This window comes from Glycine max, chromosome 15, assembly GCF_000004515.6.
Source record: "Glycine max cultivar Williams 82 chromosome 15, Glycine_max_v4.0, whole genome shotgun sequence".
Lineage (NCBI taxonomy): Eukaryota > Viridiplantae > Streptophyta > Magnoliopsida > Fabales > Fabaceae > Glycine > Glycine max.
This window is the reverse complement of record NC_038251.2, coordinates 12,565,001-12,576,552: the sequence shown is the minus strand read 5'-3', so window position 1 is coordinate 12,576,552 and position 11,552 is coordinate 12,565,001. Positions and strand designations below refer to the sequence as shown.

At 32.5% G+C, this 11,552-nt stretch overlaps 2 protein-coding genes across 2 annotated transcripts; both read right to left on the bottom strand.

The window, feature by feature from the left end:
* On the bottom strand, nucleotides 1-3,148 carry LOC100789777 (exopolygalacturonase). The gene is made up of 7 exons (XM_014767632.1): nucleotides 3,013-3,148; nucleotides 2,493-2,731; nucleotides 1,412-1,735; nucleotides 1,172-1,280; nucleotides 991-1,075; nucleotides 627-720; nucleotides 1-222 (listed from the first exon to the last, which is right to left on the bottom strand). Exons 1-7 carry the CDS (start codon nucleotides 3,146-3,148, stop codon nucleotides 1-3), a joined length of 1,209 nt encoding a protein of 402 aa, XP_014623118.1.
* A 1,253-nt stretch (nucleotides 3,149-4,401) lies between these two features.
* LOC106796220 (exopolygalacturonase) lies at nucleotides 4,402-11,552 on the bottom strand. Its single transcript, XM_014767830.2, has 5 exons — nucleotides 9,489-11,552; nucleotides 6,573-6,896; nucleotides 5,756-6,045; nucleotides 5,188-5,416; nucleotides 4,402-5,079 (listed from the first exon to the last, which is right to left on the bottom strand). The coding sequence occupies exons 1-5, from the start codon at nucleotides 9,693-9,695 to the stop codon at nucleotides 4,861-4,863; spliced, it is 1,269 nt and encodes a 422-aa protein (XP_014623316.1). The 5' UTR covers nucleotides 9,696-11,552; the 3' UTR covers nucleotides 4,402-4,860.

Here is an 11,552-nt window from a genome sequence, read left to right as displayed (position 1 = left end):
TCAGAATTGAGAATTAACAACTTGTAAATCATGAAAGACACCCTTTGCAATGAAACGTTCTTGCTCCATATCTGCTTGTTTTGTGTAGTTCAAATTAATGTTAGCTAGCAGAATGTTCTCACTAGGGACAGCAGAGCTGCACCACAGAGTTACTCCATGCATGGTATTGTAAGTGCCACTAATGTTCTCGAAGCTCACGTCTTCAAGCTTCACTTGAGATGGCTAATTAAACACAATAAAAGGTAATTGTTAGTAGAACTATTAATACATAAGCTTCTATGCTACAGTTGCACAAAGATTGAAATCACATGTATCCATTTTTTTTGTCTCATTCATGTTCTTCCAACTGAAAAATGACACACTTTTAAATAGTAACATTTTCCCTCTTGATCATTTTTATTGAGGTGTTATTTTTTAGCACATAGACATTTTTGGTATTTCTTTTATCTGTAAGAATAAAAAATAAGTATCAGAATATTTACAATAATAATTCAGGTAAGTTAGACTCTTAGTTAGGTAGACATTTTGGGTATTGTTCTCTAACCAAAATTTAAATTTCACATCAATAATTTTTACTGAACTTTAATGTAAAAAACAAGTATCAGAGTATTTGCAAATGCTTTCACCCTGACACCGTTCTTGGTACCATTAATTATGCAGTTTGAAATATGAACTCCAGCTACATCCTTCTCATTTGAACTCTTGCCAAGGATTCCCACACTGCCATAACAACAGAACACATTCTACTAAAATAAAGACCTGTTTGGATAAACTTCTCTAGAAACACTTCTAGGAGAAGAAAATAAGAAAAAAATAAATGAAATGAACTTCTTCAGAAATTAAAATTAGCTTAATGCATAAGTTAAGCTTATGAAAAAATTTATTCATTTTTCTTCTTCTTATTTTTTCCTTCTTGAAGTGCTTGTGGATTAGCATATCCAAATAGGCAAACAAATATAATACAATGTAATTGTTATACAAGTATACAACCTGATTCCATGACCTGGACCACAATGTACAAATGACACAGATATGTTGGTGCTGCCAGGTCCAATGGCGACACAGTCATCACCAACTCCAATTGTTCAGCAAGTGATAATAATGTTATTGGAATCACTAATGGTGATTCCTTCAGTGTTTGGGCTAGTCCCAGGTGAATGAATGTTGAAACCAGAGAAATCAATGTTCTCACACTTGTGAATGCTAACATGGGCCGCCTTACTATTCAACAAAGATATATTTCTCACAGATCCATTTGAAACATTGAGGAATTTCAAAGCCTGCATGAATCAAACATGGTAGATATGTTTCACTTAAGGACAATAAACTCTTCAAAATACATTCTAAAAATTGTCTCTAGTGAAACATAATTTTTATTAGAGCATTTGAGTAATTGAATTTTAAGACTTACAGTAGGGATATTGTGGCATTTCATGACCCTGTAGCAAGCAGCTTTTGACCAGGATTCTTGACCTTGAGCATCCAAAGTTGCCTTACTATTGAGTCCAGGGAGATTGAAGCCATTCAAGTTCTTAAACACAACCCATTCAAGGGTGGGGAAGTCATTGAGGCTGATTGGAGCCTTCAAAGTTCCCATTATCTCTATCTTTGGGGACCCATTATTGTGGCAGGGCCCTGAAAATGAGACTGGACCAAGAAAGAATGTTCCCTTTGGGACAAAGAAAGTTGAGGATCCTGTATGAGAGCATGCATCCTCCCATGCTGCCAAGAATGCCTAGCAACATTATATTCTAACTTGTTAGCTATTTTGCCTCAAATTTTACCTTTACCATATAAGCATATAGTACTAACTACTATATAATTTGTTATAATCAAAGTTTTAAAAAATGTCTATGACTGCGATCTTGATTGCAATGGGGTCTCCGTGACCACAACGAGGGCCGCATAATTTTCTGCAGTATCAAGAACCACGATAAAACTGCAACTGTGACCGCAATTTAAAACATTGATTATAATAAAATGAGAATCAAAATTTTTGTTTATCTACGGACTACAGTGACTAATGTCTAAATAGAAAACTAAAAGAGGCTTCCTAGCCTGCATCTCTGGCAAATTTCAAAAGATCCTCAGTTTTAAATACTATAATGACATTTCTGACATGACTTCTCCAACTTCCTAACCAGAGTAAGTATTTGTATTTCTAAATGAAAGTGTGAAAGGGCATGATTCTTAAATAGATAAAACTTAGGATAAGTGAAACTGAAAACCAATTTAAAGAAATCTCCCGGAAATACAAAATAGATCGCTAAGTCCTTTATAATAATTTGTCTCAACTAGGAACTATTTAGATAAGCTTTGTCCTTAAATACCTAGTGATACTGATACCATAACATAGAACATGATGTTTACTTGCTTCTAGCTACACTACTTTTATTTTACATTGGTAAAAAGCATAAATAGTCAAAAGAAGCTACAAATCCTGCAAAGTAATCCTTCATCACTGAGTTCTTAGATGCAAGTCAAGAGCTTACAGAGCTAGAATCTGTCCTCCCATCAGCCACTGCTCCATAACGAGTCAGATTGAAATATTCTAATAGCGTTGAATATAACTCAATGTATTCAGCTGAGCCATCAGAAGGGCTATTATCTAGTGAAGGTGGTTCAGCTGAATCAGCAGGAGGAATTTCAAATGGGGCAAGATAATCAGCTAGAGGTTCTGGAGCTAAAGCGGTTGAATCCCTGGCAAATGCTATGTCAATTTCAGAACTAACTATATAAACAACTGCTATACTCAAAGCTTAATGCTAGTATATTCTTCATTTTTGGCACAGATCCTGAAAGTATGCTTTGTTAACTCCTAGTCTCCTACTACTATTATTAGCACTTTTGCATGGGACTGACCCTTTTTAATATGTTTAGTTTATAATCTTAAGTTGCTTGGATTATGCTGAACTTAATCTTGTTATATGCTAAACGTAGAGTCTTTCTTTCAAATTGTAACTGTTTGACACATTCATAAGGTTTTATGTTGTCATAAATTTCATTTAGTACCATGCAAGTTTTCGAAACAGATCCTGCATGGTAATGGTGCACAGTTAATTGGTGCCTGACTACTTGAAAGGGTTATTCTACGACAAGGAAACATGACAAGGAAAGCGACCTGATATATAGTCAAGGAAACAGCCATAGTCATATATTAATTATGATTTATGACATGAAGCCAGTAACAATAGCTAAGCACTTTGAAACATCCAATTCTAATTTAAAATTCTGCAAGAACTTGTGACAAAATAAATCCTAAAGCACAAACAATAAAGTTATTTGATTGTACTCACACAGTTAAAGTATTAAAGTATGGCATTTATTTTAATAAAAAAAGGTAAGGCACTTATATAAGTAGGTTTTACTGTTATTTAAAGATGGCTGTTACTTATTCGTCCCTAAAAGAATCCAGCATTTATTTCCTTATATTAAAATGTTTTCTTTAAAGGCAGCCTCTGAGGAAATGAGACCAAGAACTTTTTTCTTCAGAGCATCAACACAGCCTAATAAGCAGATATTTATGAGAGGAAAATTGTGGTTTCTTAGTCATTTAAATGGCATTGAAGGAGGACTGAGATTTCCACAATATCTTCAATGTGAAAGCGACCTTGATTTTTTAAAGTAACAAAAAGTTTAACGCCTCAGGATGGAGAAGTTCATGTACTATATAACTGAAATATTGTTTTTGTTTAGGTATTACATGTACAAAGTATCTATTGGTTTTATTGATGATTAATTTATTAGAAAACCTGATTAATTACTATTAGTTGGATCTTTCTTCTCAATTATAATTTTTTCATCTACAAAATTTAAATCGAATTCCTTACCTAAGGAATGTGAGCCCATATTTTGCAATATTTGATTGATTGGATAAAACATATAAGATCCTGTCCCATGAACAATACTCTGGGTTGGGACTTTTTGCTGAAAAGTCTCGGTCAGGGATTTAACACCCCTTAATGGAATATGGCTTTAGGGTGTATTTTTTTTTTGACCTTATACTTTTTACACTCTATTTTAATTCAAAAATTTCTATTCTATTTCTATTTTCTCTATTTTCTTCCTCTAAACCAAATACACACTTATTATTTTCTTTCTCCCTTCTTGGACAGCAAGTGAGACCCCTTAAGCACCACTCTAGTAGTGAGCCTCTCCTATGCCCCTAGCAAGGTCTAATACCACACACACACAAAAAAATATTGGATACATCAATAGTTTTCTTTTGGTCTGCTGGATACATCAATAGTAATAACGAATGCTCTAATGTAACCACTTTGAAAAAAGAAAAAGTTGTAACTTGGTTGATCATTGTCATCTTTTGCTTCATACTTTATAACACAAAAGAATTGAAATGAAAAACTACTTCATAATTAGAATTGGTAAACATTAGCAGCAAGTTACAACATGAAGTTTTCATTCTCTGGTATTTTGTGATAAAATTAATAACCAAGAATGACATACTCTGAAATTTACTCCTCTCAGCCAGTTAATATACATGAGTTCCTGACCCAACTGTTTGAAACAACACACAACCTCTCTAGATTCACTCTAAGAAGATCTGGCGGCAGTTGAATGGCTGGTATAAAGGGAAATGTTTATATTTACACTTTGAGTACATACTACATAAGGCTAGAAAAAGTACTTAATTCACTTATTTTATATACAATTTCTGGTTTTTCTATATTCAGAAAACTAGGCATGGAAGTTGATTCAATTGGTTCAAATTGTTGAAAACCTTTCCCCCTACTCCTGTATATATATGCTACATGTTTTCCTCATTTGGTTTGATTGTCCAAAACATTACTTTCCCTTCCCTCTTTATTGCCAGAGCTGCAAAATGCTTGAAATTTCAAGTACTTATAGGCAAGCTGCTGGTCTTTGAACACCCCCATAGACTGGTTTAATATTGGTACATCTGGAACCCGACGGCTTGGGTCCAAGGTTCAGGTTTATGTTCTTAAGTTTAACATCTTGGCATGGGAACTGCTTGCTACACCTTAAATCCACTGCAATTGGTGAAATTGTGGTTCCCCTTATGTTTGAAAAAACAACATCTTTTATCTTTACAAGTGAAGGCTGCATGGAAATAAATGAATGGTCTTATTAGCAGGGTTATTGTGTGTGATAACTTCAGTATAGTACAATTTTTGCTGGATTAAAAAGAGAGAAAGAAATGAAGTAAACCTTCTTTTGGCAGTTTGCTGGTTCGCAATCATACTCTTGGTCAATGATGATAGGATTTTTAACATTTTCCATGACAATGTCACTGAAGGTGATAGCTGATGCTGAACCTGGATACTTATCTGGCCATGTCTTGATTCTGAGGCCATTGGTTGTGCCAACCATCGTGCAGTTCTTGACGCGAATGTCTTTCACTTCTTGCTCATCCGCATACTTTCCAAGACTTCCAATACTGTCAATGCACATTTAAGAGTAAGGAAAAAAAGGAACACAGCAAATCGTAGTCTTAAAATAACCATCCCGTTCTTGTGTTATATATATATATACCACTACAAATCTAACTAACTGTTTATTTACTTATCTTTCATTTAAGTCGGGATCAAAACCCATAATTATGTTTTTATGGATCACTCAATTTTTATAAAAAATTAAATTAATTAGAACTATTGAACTATATATGATCCAGTAGTGGACATTCTGATTTTAATGCATTGACAAATATGGACTAATGGAGTGGAAAATAATCTTTTTTATCATTTGTGAATCAATATAGCCAGGAATTTAGCATTACCTAATACCGTGTCCAGGGCCACATTTCAGTTTGTTGATAGTAATATTGTTGACTCCTTGAATCATGGAAACACAATCATCTCCAGTTTCAATGGTATTTTTAGATAATTTAACATCGATGGAGTTGCTAATATGAATTCCATCGGTGTTGGGGCTGGTAGCTGGTGCAGTGAGCTTAAGTAATCGGAGTCTGATGTTAGCACAGTTAGTGACAAAAAAATGAAAGCCTTTGGGGTTTACGGATTTGATGTTCTGTATAATTCCATTCCTGACTTTGTGGAAATAAATACTCTGCATTACCAAACATTCAAAGTTCACAATCACATAGTGCTAAACCGTATCCACATGTTGTTGATTAATGCTGCAGTTCAAAATCAAATTAAGATAAAACACACCCTCTAAGGTTCGCTTTTTGACACTTTCTCTATTGTCCTCAAAATTATTTCGAAATTTGTTTTTAATTTCTATAAAAATTTAATAGTATGTCTTTTTGTCTACATTTAACGAAAGTTACGAGGTTATAGTTTTTCATCAGGACTAAAAGTAGGTGTTTCTGTTAAAATGTAGGGACTAAACACATTAAATTTTTATAATGACAAGATGACATTTTGAAATGTTTTGAAAGACTAAAAACATTTGATTTCATTAAAATTTATGTTAGTTCAATGGAACATGTAGATCTCATTTCTCATTTAGTGGATCTCATTTTCAAACTGGTGGGATTCACATGAATTTCAACGGATATAAGAGAGAGAATGTATTAGAAAGAGAGTATCAAAGAATGTTTGTGTTCATAAGTTAAATAGATATTGACTTACACTAGGGTTTCTGACGCAAGTGTCGGTTTGGTCTGCTTCACAGTTCTCAGTTGTTGCCCATGATTCCTTACCCATGCCATCAAAAGTACCACCACCAATAAGCTTTACACCATCCAGGTCCTCAAACATGAGCCATTCACCATTCACATACTCACTGATATCTGTTGTGGCCACAACAGTGCCTACAACTTGGATTGTTATGGGCCCTGGAGTCAAACATGGCCCTGCAAAAAACATTGTTGAAACCACGAATCTTCCCTGAGGGATCAGAAGCCTGGCTTGCACATTGGACTTGCATGTTGCTCTCCATGCATCCATGAAAGCCTGCAGGTACAATTAACCAACATCAAATTAGTGATAATTTTCCCCCCCTAAGGATTTTGTTTTGTATTAGCAATTTTGAGTTTGATTCATTGTTCTTGTGGTTTCTTATGATCTCTCCCTACAGACTACAGTACTTGCAACAGTTTGTGAATGGTATTTAGGCCAACAATTTAATTAAACACTTATTTTAATTTAATGAGAACTTAGTTATATGCTCCAGTATAAATTTCGTGTAAATAATTCCAGAAGTTTCCTTAATCCCAAATTCAAAGCTAGAAGTGCTCTAGGATGCCATGGACAGATTTTTATGAAAAGTGAATATCTCCTGACCAGATGTTGTATATCAATTCGTGGTGATTCTACATCATATATACGTAGCATGGTACAGAACCTAAAGTATAATGTCTAAATTCATCCAATATTTCACCATTAATGGCCAAAATTTAAATTTGACTTTCAATCTAGTAAAAATTTCCCTATAGGTATCTTTTTTCAAAATCAGTTTTGTTGGAAACATGATTGAACACTAAATATGAATATCTTTCTCAGCATGATTGAACCTTGCTTCATCCCATAATGAAAGGATTTCACCTCTCTGAGTGATTTCACATTTTGTTAAAACCAGGTTTGATTATATTATCTTGAATAAATTATACAAATCTCTGTTGTTTTTTAAGGTTTAGACTAACCTTTTTTTAGGGGAGTATGATCGATGTAAGGTTTTTTTTTTTAAATAACTAAGGAATTAGTGTAGAAATAGATAGACAGGAGATGTTAGTGTAATTTTATGATGCTTATATTAGAATCTTGTAAGGAATGGAATAAATGATGATCTTTTATGTAGCGGGGAAATCACTCCACGTCCACTTTTTTTTTATATTTTTTTTATGGGTATATAGGGATGAAAACGAGTAGGATTTTATAGGACCTGTTTCCATACGTTTAAAAAAAAGTTTATACCCGGTTTCATACCAGCATGGATAACTTTAATCCCCATGCTTACTTGCTGGATGCCTATATACCCATACCTGTACTTGGGATCCACATTTTACATATCTATAAAGTTAATAAGTCAATATAAATATATTAATAAAAAAATTACTACAGGTAAATTGAAAGTTTATTCTTAAGTAATTAAAATATAACATTAAAAATATCTACACATAATACTATGCTTGGTCCTATTTATAAGAAGTAATTACTTAATTCATTAAGACTAATATAAGTCGTTAAATTAATTAATTTTTCATAAATTTTAAATTTATTTTGATACTACCCATGATATTAAATGTTTAAGAGGTGGTTCTTTTCAAAGATGATTTTTAATCAATGAGTATACATTATTTTATTGATAGCTCAATCAATACACCCACTTCTATGTAGAAATGAGTGCATAACATTAAGAGACCTCATAATTAATTAGGAATAAAAAAAATTTAACAATAAAATAATCTTATATTTATTATAATTAGGACCAAGAAGACAATCTTGTCTTTTATTTCTTATATATAAGACTAGAGGTAATATTAAAAACAAGCAAACATTATATTGATTTGTTGAAACTTAAGTCATAAATAAATAATATTATAAATATAAATTATTAAATAGGTATGAATCTATCCTACTTATTTGAAGCACTAAACTATATAAAATATCAGTTAACAATTAGAAGATAATCTTAAAAGAACCTGTTAACAAATTTATTAATTTATACATAAAAATAAATAATAGTTCAATATTCTTAAATAGAATGTGAATCAAGTTTATACATATACTATCTATTAGACTATTATGGTTAATCATAAAATTAGAAAAATATAAATATTTTTTTTTTATAAAAGAGTATATATATAATATAAATTATTTTTTTAAGTAACATATTCTAAGTACATTAATATTTAATATATATACATACATGTGCGGGACGGGATAGGGTGGGTACTGTACCGGTTTCCATCCTTGCAAAAAAATGCCGGTAAATACCTATCCCTTTCCCAGTATAGGTAACTTTTCACACATGACATCTTCAATAATAATAATAATAGATTTTTTTTTTAAGTTTAAACCTACGAAATATTTTGTTACATTCTCTAATTATCTCTCTTTCTAAACCCAGGCCTACCTATTGTAAAATATTTGGTCAAGCTTGACCATGGAATGGAACTAGAGTCCCTCATAGAAAGTATCATATTCTCGTGTAGGATTTGAAAGATCTTGGACTTTCGAAATACAATGGTTAGCTTTTATAGCGTGGTACTCCTAAAAATAGCATTGCAATATTCTTCCAAGAATAATCAAAAGACAAAAGCAGAGCTAATTGTTATTGTAAAACATGGTGAAATGTTAGGTTTTAATTGCAAGGTATGGTAATTCTACCAAGCTTCTTATCAAATTATATGATCATATTTTACCAATGCTCAAGAAAAAATTGTCAATGTTAATATATTTCACATTTTAATTAGGGAGAAGAAAAAGACAATCTGTAAACATTCTTAGTGTTTATTCTGAGCAGAATTTGGCCCTATGCTAAATTTTAAACCGAAGCAAAATCACCATGATTGAACAACAGATATAATTTCATAAATTAACTACCTGAGTGCAATCAAACTTGCCATCAGGTTTGGCTCCAAAACTCAAGACATTAACTATCTTCTCGCCAGGAGCAATTTTATCCTTAGCTACATTTCTACCCTTGTAGATATCAGGACTAGCAACTGGCTTTGTTCTTGATATAGCATCCACATAATAAGCCAGAGCAAAGAACATAATTAGAACACCAATTCTCTTCGTAGCGGCCATTGCACCTTAATTCCCTATATACCTCTATTCAATTTTCTTCTTTTTTTTTTCAACTTTTTTTTTGTTTCAGCTAGAGGCCTCCTTGGGAGGCTAGGAGAAAAAAAAGTTGTGAAAAATGAAAAAATGATTCTTCTTTGTTTGGCTTTGTATTTCATACCATGTTTTTGGTTAAACAAATGGTTATCATTGGTTTCTTCTATTTACGAGCATCTATATCAGCGGAGAATGTTAGCATTTGTAGTTAATTAAGTTGGTTAATTTAAAATTCGTGATTCTCTCTGTTCATTTTTAACTCCTAAATTCTGGCTCTGCCTATTACCCCTCCAAAGCAGGCTATATTTTCTCTAGCTGCCACATTACAATAGTAGCACTCAAAAAAAAAAAAAAAAAAGAAAAGAAAGAAAACTTTTGTTCCTCCATTCACAGTTTGGGTGGAAAAAATATGCTGTCACCACAATCCCTGAAATATGCTTTCAGTGGCCACTCAAACTAACAAAGAATATTTCGTTAATCTACTAATCTGATCTGTCTCTAAATATTACAAGTTTTACATACAGCCACCGCTTTGCAAAATTTGAGAGTAAATGTTAGCAATTAACTTCGACCACAGAAAATTTTCTAATTTTGTAATTTAGTTTATGAATTTACCTTACGCGTGGGAGTTAGCTCCTATATTTATAAAATACTTATCGATCGCATTAGATTTTATTGTATATTAAGGACTAACTAATACGAGCTTAGTAAACTTAAGTACTCAAGGACTAGATGCAAATGAAAGATTATTTCATTGATATAAGTTACCAATTTACTCGATGATTTTATATTCAGACTGCAATTTCTTTGTACTTGCCAATTTATGAAGCGTAAACATAACCCATAGAAATTAAGACTTACCTGAATTTTTGTTTTACCATGCATACAAATGAACTTTGGAAATTCAAGTGCCTCAGACTTGTGCGTACTAAGAGTCAAATTAGATTTATAGCACGTTATAATAACTCGAGAGAAAGTATATAGTATAAATAAAACAACTTTTAGTAATCATATTTTAAACCCATGTCCATGATTACTCAAACTCATTTCTGCTACAAATTTAATAATAAGATCACGAGAACAAAACTTCTTGATGGATAGTATTAGTAATATATTGTCTTTGTACATAAAAAAGAAACCTAAGCCATAGAAAGAGCCTAATTAATAACTCTTGATCAAGCTGCAGAAGACCTTCCTGTTTGTCGTCGAGCTAAAGCATACATAAGTGTTTTTATATAGTAAAAATGGTACGTACTAGACATCGTATGCTAAGAGATTCAAGAGCTAGAAGACATCTAATTAAAGTTTATAATAAAAAGGAAAAAAAAAAAACTGCTGAATATTTCTCAGTAGAACTACAATATTAAATTATTAATAATCACTGCCCAAACAAACCTTTCATCTGAAGCTCCGTTCTCTTTTCTGATATGAATCTTGAAGCAGCTTCATTGCACTTGACATCTTCTACATGCATGTGAACCACCTTGGTAGCACCATACGTTGGATAAAATTTGTATTGGCAGAGATTTTGATGAGTGGCTGGAGCGTTGCCATTGCCAAAACTCTTTTGCCTGCCAAAGAGCTTTTCTATTTCAAACCCAAATTTTCCAAAATCTGCTTGTGGTGCCATTTCCGATCAATTACACAAGAAAATCAAGCAATTAAAGAAAAAACTAATTAAGGAAGTGCTCTCTATGTTTTGAGTATAAAATTTGAGGGGCAAGGGTATATATATATATATATATAGGTCCATTAGTTAATATGTAATAATGTAAAGCACTGCTGCATCTTTGCTCCAATAGGGATGGAATCTGTTGGAATAGT

Excerpts from the sequence above, each read along its gene's own strand:
- LOC106796220 (XM_014767830.2), bottom strand. The coding sequence starts at position 9,695 with ATGGCCGCTACGAAGAGAATTGGTGTTCTAATTATGTTCTTTGCTCTG. Across the intron at positions 6,897-9,488 it reads GCAAGTTTGATTGCACTCAG|GCTTTCATGGATGCATGGAG; the intron begins GTAGTTAATTTA and ends TTGTACCTGCAG. Across the intron at positions 6,046-6,572 it reads CTTGCGTCAGAAACCCTAGT|AGTATTTATTTCCACAAAGT; the intron begins GTAAGTCAATAT and ends TTGGTAATGCAG.
- LOC100789777 (XM_014767632.1), bottom strand. The coding sequence starts at position 3,148 with ATGGCTGTTTCCTTGACTATATATCAGGTCGCTTTCCTTGTCATGTTT. Across the intron at positions 2,732-3,012 it reads CTGTTTCGAAAACTTGCATG|TTAGTTCTGAAATTGACATA; the intron begins GTACTAAATGAA and ends TTGTTTATATAG. Across the intron at positions 1,281-1,411 it reads AATGCCACAATATCCCTACT|GCTTTGAAATTCCTCAATGT; the intron begins GTAAGTCTTAAA and ends TGATTCATGCAG.